The 14,454-nt window shown below is 45.0% G+C and overlaps 1 protein-coding gene across 3 annotated transcripts in view; it reads right to left on the bottom strand.

Moving 5' to 3' along the window:
* CACNG8 (calcium voltage-gated channel auxiliary subunit gamma 8) overlaps positions 1–11,744 on the bottom strand; it is an 83,040-nt gene extending 71,296 nt beyond the window's left edge. For 2 of the 3 annotated variants that reach the window (XM_078650934.1, XM_078650932.1), the window contains exon 1: positions 11,522–11,744. In XM_078650934.1, the coding sequence (XP_078507060.1) occupies positions 11,522–11,744 (223 nt within the window). Of the gene's footprint in view, positions 1–11,516 lie in introns of all 3 variants that reach the window. The other variant, XM_078650933.1, reaches the window with a different exon arrangement.
* Between the last annotated feature and the right edge of the window lie 2,710 nt (positions 11,745–14,454).

The following is a 14,454-nucleotide window of genomic DNA, read 5'->3' on the forward strand; positions in this document are numbered from 1 at the left end:
TGCTGGGTATTGTCAGTTTGATAAATGCAAATTCATTAAAACTAAATGGGGACACAACACAATTAATGTGCTGCTCGGCAAGCAAGGTTCCCATGACTCTCCCCTTTAACTTCTGGCCCCTCTCAGCTGGACATGAGCTGCTGCAATCAGACACAGTTCGTAATGTGGGGTCACATTTGATTACAAGTTATCATTGGAAACCTTGTCACAAAAGTGGCAGGCACATGTTTTGCATTTCTACGTAGTCTCAGGGAGGTGCTACCACTGCTGCCTGCTCAAGTTAAATCACTTGTAGTGTGTAGCGACATAGTCAGCAGATTGGACTACTGTAATGCCTTGCTACTTAGGGCTCCTGGCTTTCTACTTAACAGATTATATGGAGCCAAAGTTACAGCAGCCAAACAGGCCTTAAACGGACCTCGCAGATCTTCAGCATCTAGGGCCAGATGTAGGTAAATCTCTTTTACCGACTCTAGAATACCGAATTTTACCGATTCGGTATTCTAGATTCGGTAAATGAGATGTAGGTAATAATTCAGTAATTTTTACCGAATCTGTATGATTCGGTAATTGCCATTGATTCCTATGGGCCTTGAGGCCCATAGGAACCTATGGCAATTACCGAATCGGTAAATACTGATTCGGTAAAATTACCGAATTGACAAGGGGGACAGAGTGTCACTTTGACACCCTGTTGCACCCCTGATTCAGGCTTGTGTGCCATGTGACACACATACATGCCCTCAGATACCATTGAAACCCTAATGTAACAAATTAAGACCACAAGGTAGTTTTTGAGTTTTTTTTGCTGAGGGCATGTATGTGTGTCACATGGCACAGGTGTACATGCACAGATGTGCATGTACACAGGAATTTGTTATTTACCATGCAATAGTATTACATGGTAAATAACGAATTCTGAGGGGCCTCTGGCACTGTTTCCTGTGCCACCTACATATAGATTTACCGATTCGGTAAATTCACTGTATCGGTATTTTACAGAATCGGTAAATTTACCGAATCGGTAAATTTACCGATTCTGTAAAATTTAGGCCCCCTACATCTCAATCACCAAATACCAATCGGCCGTTACCGACCGGTATTTGGTGACCTACATCTGGCCCCTAATGCCTTGAAGGAACTGCACTGGCTGCTTCTAAAGCAGAGGATTGTCTCTAAGCCATGTGCATTGTGTTCAAGGCATTAAAGGACACTTGTTCGGTGCCTTTACAGTGGAGATTGAAGAGGTATGCTCTAGAGCAACACTTTCACTCCACCACTGAAAACGTAGCGTGTATTATTAAGTTTGGTAAGGGAAAACAAGGGGGTCCGTCCTTCTCAGTCAAAGCAGCCCAACTATGGAATAAGCTGCCGCCATCCCTCAGATCTGCATTGATTTTACAGCAATTCGGGAAAGCTCTGAAGACATGGCTTTTCCCTAAATAATCATGCCCATGTATTCCCCTTGATGGTTATATTTTGGCTGTTCTGTATCCACCTCCAAGCTTTAGTGCCAGGTTACCAGTTTGGTGATAAGTGCTCTCTATAAATGGCATAAATAAATTAATTTAGTGATGCCTATTACGTACTTGATAGCATACTGTTGACTTCATGTGCTTTCTGTGGAAAAGTAAGAATGAAGCCTGCTTGACATCAAAAGATATCTTTCCATTGGACAGAAGTGATCTCACCTGCAACAATGTTGTTTACATATGTTCTTGTCTTTTATATTAGTGCGTGTTTCTAGGTAGAAAGCAATTTAGGCTCTTAGGACAGAGGCAGAGACTTCTTTCTGAGGTGATGCCCCTCCAGATTCTCTTGGAGACTTTTAACCACCCTTCTTGTCCCTGACGGTTGTAGCTACTGCTGCATCTGTTGCCCCATATTTTCCCTGTTGAGGCTTTGTTTATACAGATTGCTACCGCAAGTGTATGCTGATGCTCTTTGGATATTGAGACTCTGCTGAGTTTCATGAACTGCTGTTTATGGGGAGTTTGACTACCGAATTTGATTTTGAACGTCATGCTCCTTTCACCTCACTCTTTTCTCAAACTACTTATGGCTTCTATTAGTTTTTGATTCTATACTTTATTTAGAATAGGGATTAATTTATTTATGGAACAAGTGTGTAATTTTTGCATAATTGAATACTCTAACCATATTTTCCTTGATACATTTCTATAAACAGATTTATCTGACTAACTAATTAAATAAAAATATCAAAATAATTTACTAATCTCTTAACGAGAGTAATAGATTTTGGAACCAACCAATCTAAAACTCTCTTAATATGATGTTGATCAATATGATCTAATTTAGCTTCCATTCAAAAACAGTGGCAAAGATCTGCCGCCAAGAAGAAGATTTTGGCACGGAGTTGGAGCCCATTCTTGTAAGTCACCAGTTGAACTGGTGGAACTGGAAATTAAAATCTGAACTCTTTCCGCGCTATCAGCTTTATGAGTAATAGTCAAGGCTTTAAACATGTTTAAAGCACAGAAAAAGTAAGAGCAATAGCGTCAGTCTCTGAATCAGTGACAAAGGCTGATCAGTATCAGGAATAAGGGCCATTGCAGTGAGACAATGCTTGCTTCTTAGTGTGCTTTCTGATGGTCTTTCTTTCTCTTCCTGATCACACAGCAGGGTCCCTTACAGGATGATATAAGAACGGGATCCACTGGATGATGTTGCTGGTTCTCTACAATAGGCAGAAGCAGGGTTGGAATAGGACAGCAAATAGGTCCAAGCACCAAAATAAAAGTGGCCCACATTTGTGAATTAGATATCTAAAACAGTGGCCCATGTGTGCATACTGCAGTACTTTTAAACTTGTAAAAACATGCTGTTTAAATAGTTTAGAAGATTTGGAAGATTGCAAGGATTTGAGCTTGCTGCAGGCAATATTTGTATTGATATAAAGGAAATCAACAGTCAAAAACAGCCAGCAAACCACAAAACAGGCCCATATGCTAACCTGTCAGATCAGCCCATTGGGCTGCCTGATTGCCCCAGAGGCCAGTCTGACATTGGCCCGCAGTTCAGAACGCCTCACGGTACCAGCCTCAATGGAACACCATACAAACCAGAATGCTGTTAGTGAGGGTGGTCATTGTTCCAGCCTTTAGGTGGTGGCTGGGTAAACTAGCTAACAGCTGTTTTAGTTTGTGAGGCAACACAGAATCTGTTTCGGGCGATGGGGGTACCCTCGTAGAGGAAGAATGGGTAAGTGATAAGATAACATAAGAGGTGGGGCATAATACTTTAACCTATACCATACCGCTTGCATGCAGCTCTTTGATGACAGCTCATAGGTCACTGTGCTATTTTAGGATTGTAATTTATTAACTTAAACACACAGCACCCCCCAAGGTCAGTGCGAGGAGATGCTGCACTGGTCCATCTGAAGTAAGGTAACTTACAGGGTTTATCTCTTGTTATAAAAATATAGAAAAAAATATCTTCAAATTCAGCCAACACCATGAAACAAATTGTTGTAAAAAATAATGTTTTCTTAATACCGCTTTAATTTTCAGATATAAATTAAATTATGATGCCATTGGAATAAAGATATCAAGGAAGTGAACAGCCTTTCATCAAGAAGAGCCTCATTTACAGTTGGGTGGTAAACGAAAATTGTTGCATTTGTGGATGATGTGGTGAATCCTCCAAGAGGGAGTTATCCGCTGGCTTTTGTCTTTCACCGGAAGACTTGGTCCCTTTCGCTGCAAATCAAATGAGTTTCTCTCTTCATCCAGATTCAAAGGAGAAATCAACCAATCAATGGACTGGAGCATTCCCTAACAAATGTGTCCTTCCAGCCAGACACTGTGGCTGTGCAGAGGCACCTAGCAGCCCCATCTCATCTGCCTGTTCCTTCTTCCTTTAATCCTCATGCCCCGATATCCTTCAGAATGGCTCAGGCAACCTTCATTAACATTACAGTGCAATATATATAGTATTTCTATTATGTTTACAGCATATTTCTGTGCCTGTGATGCAAGCAGCTGGGCTGAGCTTAAGAATGCCTTTGAATGGAGAGAGAGAGAGAGAGAGAGAGAGAGAGAGAGAGAGAGAGAGAGAGAGAGAGAGAGAGAGAGAGAGAAACGTTGTGAAGTGAGATGCAGCCCAAACTTGGGGCATTTTTTCTGAAGTTTTGCTAATATTCATTTCGTATTGTAAATCATCTCACCTTGGTGCTCAATGCCCTCCTCATTAGAAACAATCTGACCCAACATTTCAGTAAAGTAAACGATTCAGCGATCGAGTAAGTAAAATCACATCTTTAATTGAATCTTTGAAAATTCATAATACCGTATTTATATGCTAAAGTATTTCTAAGGCGAACATACATTTCAGAAGAGTTCAAATATATGCACAATAAACATTAAACTATTTGTATTTTTTAGTCTTAAGCGGTCAGTGAATGATTAGTCTGGTGAGTTAGTAAATGAGTGAGTGTATGTAAAATTATTTAGTTAAGTGAATACATGAAACGATGAGTTAGCGTGCAGCTGTGTAAAATTATTTAAACGTGAGTGAGTAAGGGAGGGAGTGAGTTGACAAGGAAGTAAGCAAGACATCTGATTTGAGAAGTCAGTGAATATGTTAGAGTGTGAGTGACAGCATAGTCATTGAGTCAGTCAAGTGAATAAGTGTGTGAGTGACACACGGTGAGTGAGTGGTTTGGGGAGAGCAGCTGAATGAATGAGAAAGTGAGGTAGTGAGAGTGTTTTCTTCTGCAGCACTCACTATGCACTGAATCTTCTGTAGTCTATTAGGAAAATCTAGATGTTATGCATATCAGCTGTTCATAATGTGGAGGTAAATGTCCAGGCTTGTCCCATGGTCGTAAATCTCTGCATATAATCACAACTTGAGATTGTGTGACTTTCGATGGTGTTCTTTGTGGGAAGTAGCATTGATGAGTGTGTGTGGGGACCCTCCAGCCAATTGCGAAGACCTGTTTGCGGACCTTGACGCACTGTGGGAAGCCTTTGTACCCCTGCACGCAAGGATTATCTTAGCGCCTCGCCGGACCCGCTTCGCGGGTCCCGCAGCGCCTTGTTGACTGTGGGAGCTGCTGGTTGTCTGTGGAAGCTTTGTGGAACGCGGGGCAGGCGAGTGTGTCAGCGGGGCTGCGAGCACTGAGGCAGGGACTCCAGCGTCCAGGAGTCCCTGCGCGCCCAATCAGTCACACCTGGGCTGCTCTCCCCGCTGGCCACGCCCCCCGCCAACGGAGCCAAAAGCGGATCAAACACTCGACCTACTGGGACCCTCCAGCCAATTGCGAAGACCTGTTTGCGGACCTTGACGCACTGTGGGAAGCCTTTGTACCCCTGCACGCAAGGATTATCTTAGCGCCTCGCCGGACCCGCTACGCGGGTCCCGCAGCGCCTTGTTGACTGTGGGAGCTGCTGGTTGTCTGTGGAAGCTTTGTGGAACGCGGGGCAGGCGAGTGTGTCAGCGGGGCTGCGAGCACTGAGGCAGGGACTCCAGCGTCCAGGAGTCCCTGCGCGCCCAATCAGTCACACCTGGGCTGCTCTCCCCGCTGGCCACGCCCCCCGCCAACGGAGCCAAAAGCGGATCAAACACTCGACCTACTGGGACCCTCCAGCCAATTGCGAAGACCTGTTTGCGGACCTTGACGCACTGTGGGAAGCCTTTGTACCCCTGCACGTAAGGATTATCTTAGCGCCTCGCCGGACCCGCTTCGCGGGTCCCGCAGCCCCTTGTTGACTGTGGGAGCTGCTGGTTGTCTGTGGAAGCTTTGTGGAACGCGGGGCAGGCGAGTGTGTCAGCGGGGCTGCGAGCACTGAGGCAGGGACTCCAGCGTCCAGGAGTCCCTGCGCGCCCAATCAGTCACGCCTGGGCTGCTCTCCCCGCTGGCCACGCCCCCCGCCTATCAGCCCTCCAAGCGGGTGTGGTAGTGTACAAAGTTGAGCAGAGCTTCCGCTTTGCGGGAGCGCGCCGGGAGAAGCCCGGGACAAGGGCGGGACCGTCTGTGGCCGTCCGGGGCCAAGGAGGCCGGGCTGGGCCTACCCCCTTTGTTCGTGTATTCGATTCCTGGTCACATTAACTGTTACAATCCCCTGCTGAATATAACTCTGTACTATTATAATGCCGTCCCCGTCAAAGGAGAGCACTCCATTGAAGCCGGGAGGTGTCAAAAGCAGGACCCTAGAGAATTATTTCTCGCGGGCGGGGGGGAGGGGGACAAAGAGTGTAATCTGTCCCGGTTAAGGGCAGAAAGGAGACGCTCAATAGATAATTTGAAAAATACCCCCCTTGGAGACCAATCCACCACGCCTAGGGAGGAGTTGTCCCTAATAGACGATGTCCCACTCCTGCTGAGGGATTGTATGAACACCTCACCAGTTGAAGCCATAAGTATAGCTCCAGTTACCAGTCCAAGCCCCACTAGGGTGACCATTGATTTAGTTTCCCAACCCCCCCTAGCCCCTAAGGCTAGGAAAGCTCAACCCAAACCAGCCACCGCGCAAGGAGTACTTGGGCCCCCTCCTAACAAACGTAGGAGGAAATCGAAGGGAGCCCAGGGAAGGAGCAAACCAAAAATCTCTCATCTGGATTTTGGGAAGTCTTCTACTAAACCCCCCGTACTAGCAGCGAAATTACCGGCTGAATCACACCCCAAACCTATTGTCCAGGATGATCTAGCTCCAGCCTCGACAAAAAATACGGGAACTAATATCGCCAATGTTCCCCTTTCTGTTGTCCCGCTTGGGAACTTGGAATTCTTGCTAAGGTCTCTATTATTACCGATTAGCGAGAGTATAAAAAAGATCGAGATCAGACTAACCATTTTGGAGACCACACTAAGTAGTCTGAAAATCCCGGCTGATCATCAGGGAAGGCATCCAGAACCTACTCCCATTACTTTAGCCCTCCAACAGCCTGTAAATAGTGCTGCAAACATAGTCCCTCCACAAACCGCAAATGCGGCGGTCTCGCAACATCCCCTAAGGAACAAGCCTGCACCAACTAAGCCCCTTAACTTTAACATTCCCATTCCCCCTTCAGGTCCGGTTTATCCGGCACAGCCGGTAGACAGTACTACACTGATCCCTCTAATGAAGCTTCCCTCGAGACCACGTAGGCCCAACCTACCCCCTGAGACTAATGATTTTACTGTAGTCATGGCAGGTGTTCCCCCACTCGAAGTAGGTGAAACCGAGGATTTTTGTGCCCTGAAAAGTAGGGTCATTAAGTGGCTAAACATAAATAGACCCCTCCCGATACACCTTAATAATGAGATTATAATGGTAAGAAGGGTGCCATGGGTGGGGAGAACACATAAATCCATTATAGGGGACTGTATACTGGTGAGTTTTAGGGACACAGAAACAGTGACCTATATATGCCAAGGGAAAAACAGATCTAGGGAATCCACCATTCAAACCCTTCGGGTGTCTTTCTTCTTTCCCATCACTCCAGTCCCACTACAGCCGCCACAAATGCAAAACAACTGGGAGAGGGTTGGCAGAAGGGGGAGACACCAGGATTTTAACCCTAGACCATTATTTGGCCGACCAGAACCACCCTTTCACACCTATAATCGGTTTAATTGCCTGAACGATCTAGAGGGGGTAGATTGACAAATGGATAACGCCCCCCAGGGTTACATGGAAAAGGGCGTCCTGGCAGAGGTGTTGGTCGAGCGAAGCTCTCATGTTCAGCAAACCCTACTGACTGGTGTTGGGAAACCCGGGTGTGCTGAACCTAAGGCTACAGTCATAGAATGTATAGGAGGGGGACATGGGCTGGCCTTGCAAGGGTCAATACAGGAGATACAATCAAGTCCACAGGAGGGCTCAGAAGGGAGGGGGGAGGGAGTGAGACTGATTTCCTGGAATGTAGCGGGCATAGCGGGTAAATTTAACAACAAGGAATGGGTTGATTTCATTAGGAAATTTCATGTTATATGTGTTCAAGAGACATGGGCTTTGGTGAACAATTACCATTTACAGGGGTACAAGTGTTTTTTTGTTCCCGCCCGAAAATCTAGATCAGGGAGAGCAATGGGCGGGTTGTCCATTTACGTAGATTTAGACCTCCCAGGCACCTGGTCTTCCCCAGATTGGAATTCACATGGGATCCAGGTAGTTCGGTTCCTTGGAAAGGGGCTAAGATTTTCTGTTTTTAACATCTATAACACTGAGACAGCAAACAACCATATCCCGCTACTAGCTGAACTAGACCAGAGGCTGGGACAAGAAACAACATTTCAAAATAAGGGGCAGTCTCATGGGCTGCTTTTAATGGGAGACTTTAACTGCCATCTTTGTCCGGCATTGGTCAAGGCAAACTCAGATTGGTCACAATGCCCAATGGAGAAGGGGCCGCATTTCTCTCATACACCCACGGGTCGGCTCTTGGTCTGCTTCGGCTTAAGTATGACTTAGAACATACCATTAATATGATAGATCCACAGTCGGATGGCACACTTCCACCAACTTTTAAGGGTAGGGGTTGCTCATCTATTATAGATTATATTTTGGCTTCGAGATCCCTGATAAATAAAATAATTAGTGCAGGGATAGAATGGAGCAGCTTCAGCGACCACAACCCTCTCGTTTTGGTGCTCTCGTATAGGGTGGGTGCTGGAACCAGAGCCCATCGCACAATTGAGGAGAGGGTCATAGACCAGGGCAGGAGACTGAAATGGTCCAAAATAGACGGGGTAAAGTTTTTTAAAACCTTGGGTGACAAGGGCCTACTGGCCATTAATGACTGTCTAGACTTAGAAGTCCAGGGATCAAGGTTACTGGAAGCATTTGACCAGATAGCTAACCTGATCGACGGCCTACTTAAGACCAGTGCGCCCACACGTAACCTGGTTAATCCCCGGTGGTTTGATAAAGACTGCTCGAAGGCACTAAGGGAGTTGAAATGCTGCCTTAAGCTAAAACCAAGGGACCCTCAAAAAATTAGGGTGTGCAGAGAAAAATACAAAAAAGAGACTAAAAGGAGGAAACTTGCCCTGCAGGCAGAAGCATGGGCAGATTTAAGAGAGGCAGGGGAAAGAAAGGATCTTGCGGGCTTTTGGAGAATCATTAATAGACCGACTTTTCAAGAAAATGATTTCCCGGATATAGGGGCTAACATCCTCCCGGAGCAGTGGGTCACACACTTTAGGGGTTTATATAACCATGAGCCCGGTATCCCTGTAGAGCCACCGGTAACCCTAAGTCAGGTTTCCCCCGGTAGTATTTACTCTTAAGGAGATTACTGCAGGGATGGAGGGTCTGACCAAAAATAAGGCTCCGGGTCCGGACGGGATTCCCCCTGACCTGTTTCTTAGCAATATAGATTTATGGGCCCCTCTGATGACCAGAGTCATAAATACTGCTATCTCTTGTGACCTGCCACCATCTTGGTCAAAAGCGATTATTGTGCCAATTTTTAAAAAGGGCAACAGGGACGACCCCAAGTGCTATCGGCCGATTTCCCTGATTGACGTATCGGCCAAACTTTTGGGTAGGGCAATCCTTAACAGACTGTCCGAGTGGACCGATGAGAATAACATCTTCTCGGACACTCAATACGGGTTTAGGACAGGGAGGTCCACTAGTGACCAATGCCTGAACCTTTACATGCTGACTGCCAAATATACTCTGGCCAGTGATGAACCTATTTATATGGGATTCATGGATTTGGCAGCAGCATTTGACCACGTCAATAGAGGAAAGCTGTGGGACTTGATGTCAAGCATGGGGATTGAGAGTGGTTTAATCACTATATTAAGGGAATTGCACAGCGACACCACGGCCAAGGTTCGATTTAACAGGGAGGGAGGATTGTCTGACTCTTTCCCATGTAAGAGCGGAGTCAGACAAGGTTGCATCCTTGCCCCTTTTCTGTTTTCCCTTTATATTAACAACTTGGAGCAGTTTCTTTTGGGTTTAAAGGCAGATTCCCCTAGGGTCGGGCCGAGGCATATCCCTGTCCTGCTTTACGCGGATGACGCGGTCTTGCTCGCGCGCACACCGCGAAGCCTACAAATCCTGATAGATGGGTTCGTTAAGTTCATGAGCACCCTGGATCTATCTGTCAACCTGGGTAAATCTTATGTGCTCCTGGCCGGCAAAAAACCTTCCTCTAAATTTACTTATACAATAGGCACCCATATTTTAGAGGAGGTCAAAACGTTCGCTTATCTTGGAGTAACCTTCGATGGCGCTTTGCAGTTTAACTCCTTGGTGGCGGAACGTTGTAGTAAAATGATTGCCTCTAATGGGGCAATAGCAGGATACGGCAGGAGGTTAGGTAGATGGAGCCTGGAACAGGTGATGAACTTGTATTGCTCCGTATCATGCTCCAAAGTAATCTATGGGGCAGAAGTATGGGGCTTTGTGAACACTACTAGAATCCAACAGGAAGAAAACAAATATCTGAAATCTATCCTGAGGGTGCCACCCAGCACCGCTGGAATCATAGCTCATAGGGAGCTAGGGAGGCCATACTTGGATGACCTGTTAAAATTTAGGCCAATTGTGGCCTGGTTAAAAATATGGGTTAATCCAGATGCGCATCTAAGCAGAGAAATTTTATTGGACTGCTTAGATAGGACTAATTGTATGCGCATCCCCTGGCTTAAATACGTGAAAAATACCCTTGAGGATTTAGGTTGTGGAAACCTCTTCACGAACCCTACAACAATTTCAGTCCAGCACAAGAAACAAGTAGGGGAAATTTTCCTAGAGCGGAAAATCCAATGCAGAGCTGAGGCTGAAAGAGTTAAAAAGACTGTGAGGGCTCATAATCTGGTGAAGAATGTGGAGGGTATGGAGCCTTATCTGTACCTCGTGCATAATGCACAGGATAGATTTCTTATGTGCCGTTTTAGACTGAATTTACTTCCTTTTATGTTGGCTTCACCAGCAGGTTTCACCACATCAATCGAGCAGAAGGGACCCTGCGGTTGCGACAACAGGTCTCCGCAGGACTCCCTCCATTTTGTTCTGCTTTGTCCCTATTTTTCTATGCCCAGGCGCAGTTTTCTTGTAAATATTTAAAAAAATGCCCAACAGGAACATGCTAGGGATGCATTAGTCTTCTTGCAAAAAGCCTCCGATCCCCTAACCTTGTGTTGTATTATGAATTTTATTAAGGTTGCGGTCCGATTAAGGATGACTAGGGGTTAGGAATGAAAGATTCTGGATTTTCTATTTTAAGTTTATGGTTTTGTATGTCGGTATTTCTACTTGTATTAATTCTGTATAAGGATCTTGATTAATGTTTAATAACTTTTTATCAATGTATATACATATGTGCTTTTATGGTGTTTTTTAATCACCAAATAAAGATTCTTAATTGAATTGAATAATTGAGTGTGTATGTATGTAATCATCAAAAGACTGAAGTATTAGAGGGAGGAGTAGTGGGAGTAATGGATCATGCAGAGTATATATATACATATATATATATATATATATATGTCACATTTCAAAAGAAAGTTCAGGTGCACTGTGGGATATGTACAAAAGGGAATTGTGAACATTACCTTCTAAGCAGCAGATCCTCCAGAGGCCGGAATGGGTGAGCCCTCCAGGGTCCTTCTTGTCTTTCAATGGTGTGTCCTCACTAGAAATGTTGGTGGTGTTACAAATAAAGGCCCTGGCATACAGCCAATAGTCTGTGCCGATAGCTATTGTCATTAGGCCAAATGCTGCAAAGGCCCCCACCGTGGTTAGCAGGATCTGGACCCCTTTCTCACACCACACCATTCTGCCCTCATTCCACCTCTTCCACGACTCCAGGGTGACAGCTTAAAGGGTTCCCAGCCAGAGAAAAATGTTCCTTTCTAGTGTCGGGTTCCTTCCCTTGAACTTCCTTCTTCCTCCTCCTCTTGCACTCCTGTCTGGCTTGTCTTTGTGTCCACCCCTTTGGTGATAATGGCTTCAGAGACAGTGTTGATATGTCAGCCACAAGGCAGCAGGGCTCTTTGGAGGTTGTGAGGAAGCCACCAACTCACAAGGGATGAGCTTTCCTCCAGCAAGCCCTAGACTTGGTTCCATTGACGTCTTGATGGTCTTCTGAATACCTCTCACCGTTCAGTGAGGCGGTTTGCACACATTTCGATTGCTGAGAGGCACAGGGGGCGAACTTACTTCTTAATGGAAAAGAATGCAGAGGCAGTCCTGTTGGCAAAAAAGAAACAGTTTACAATTAGGTTGTGTTGCCTATGTTTCATGTTTCCCATTAACAGTACACTAGAGATGCACATGGTGTCAGCTGTAGAGTCAGTGCTAAAATCACAATACCACAAATACTAAAATGAAAGCTAATAAGATGTGCCTCCTGTGTTCACTGGAGTTCAGTCAATGATCCTGCAGTGGACATAGGTCAAGAAGACCCAATAACCCACTTATTTCGCAAAATGAGGGGAGTGAAAGACATGTCCTTCCTCAAATCCAGAGCAGAAGCTGCTAGACCTCAGTATAGACATCCCTAATGATGGAAGAGCCCAACTTAGGCATTTAGGCATGCCTATGGCTACAAAAGATCATCATATACATACAAAAATTGCTCAGCATAAGCATACCAATAGCTTCAAGAGTAGAACTCAGCAATGACATCCTAAAAGCTCCAAGCGCTCAGCACTGACATCCCGAAACCTGCAAGAACCCAGCATAGATATACCAAAAGCTACAACAACGCATGTTGCAAGGGCTAAGCTAGAACATTAGATACAAAACAAAAGCTCAGCACCTACATAACCAAAGCTGCAGTGTCTCAGCTTCAACACATCAAAAGATGCATGAGTCCACAGAGACATAACAAAAGCTACAAGCGCTCAGCACAGACACTCCCAAAGCTGTAAGAACTTGGCATGAAGATATTAAAGACTGATTGCAGCCCTCCCAGAGATAGCAAAAGCTGCACGAACTTAGCCAAGACACACTAAAAACTGCAAGAGCTGATCAGAATCATACAAAACGGTGCAAGAGCTTATAATACACATATCAGAGCTTCAGAAAATTCAGCAAAAACTTTGAGTGAAGAATAAACATACAAAATCTGCAAGACAGACAGACAAAGAAAATGCTCCATGTATATCAAAACCTACTTGAACTCAGTTCAGATATTTCAAAACCCGAAAGTGTTCAGCACATTCATACTAAAACATTTGCCAGAGCCCAGCATGCACATATCAAATGCTCCAAGAACTAAGCGTAGAATACCAAAATCTGCAATAGGTCAGCAGAGACATATTGAAAGTCACAAGAGCAGAGCATAGACATACCGAAAGCTGGAAGAAACGAGCATTTACATCCCAAACTCCACAGGAGTTCAGCATAAACGTGGCAATAGCTGCAACATCCCAGCTTAGACATGTCAAAAGCTGCAAGAGATCAACACAAGCACACTAAAAGCTGCAAGAACCTATCACAGACATGTTAAAAGCTGGAGGGCAAACACACAAAAAGCTGTGAGAGCCCAATACATACATGTTAAAAGCCGGAGGACAAACACACACAATGCTGCAAGAAACCATGACAGACATATTAAAAGCTGGAGGACAAACAACACTAAAAGCTGCAAGAACTCATCACAGACAAATTAAAAGCTGGAGGACATACACACTAAAAGCTGCGAGATCCCATTGCAGACATGTTAAAAGCTGGAGGACAAACACTAAATGCTGCAAGACCAATCACAGACTTTAAAAGCTGGAGGACAAACACACTAAGAGCTGCAAGAACCCATCAGAGACATTTTAAAAGGTGGAGGACAAACATACTAAAAACTGCAAGAACCCATCACTGACATATTAAAAGCTGGAGGACAAACACACTAAAAGCTGCAAGAGCCCATGACAGATATAATAAAAGCGGGAGGACAAACACACTAACATCTGCAAGAGCCCATGACGGACATAATAAAAGCTGGAGGACAAACACACTAAATGCTGCAAGAACCTGTGACAGACATACAAAAAGCTGGAGGACAAACACACTAAATGCTGCAAGAGCCCATGACAGACATATTAAAAGCTGGAGGACAAACACACTAAATGCTGCAAGAACCCCTGATAAACATATTAAAAGCTGGAGGACAAACACTAAATGCTGCAAGACCCCATCACAGACATATTCAAAGCTGGAGGACAAACACACTAAAATCTGCAAGAGCCCATGACAGACATGTTAAAAGCTGGAGGGCAAACACACTAAATGCTGCAAGAACCCCTGATAGACATATTAAAAGCTGGAGGACAAACACTAAATGCTGCAAGACCCATCACAGACATATTAAAAGCTGGAGGACAAACACACTAAGAGCTGCAAGAACCCATCAGAGACATTTTAAAAGGTGGAGGACAAACACACTAAATGCTGCAAGAACCCATCACTGACATATTAAAAGCTGGAAGACAAACACACTAAAAGCTGCAAGAGACCATGACAGACATATTAAAAGCTGGAGGACAAA

This window comes from Lissotriton helveticus, chromosome 7, assembly GCF_964261635.1.
Source record: "Lissotriton helveticus chromosome 7, aLisHel1.1, whole genome shotgun sequence".
NCBI lineage: Eukaryota > Metazoa > Chordata > Amphibia > Caudata > Salamandridae > Lissotriton > Lissotriton helveticus.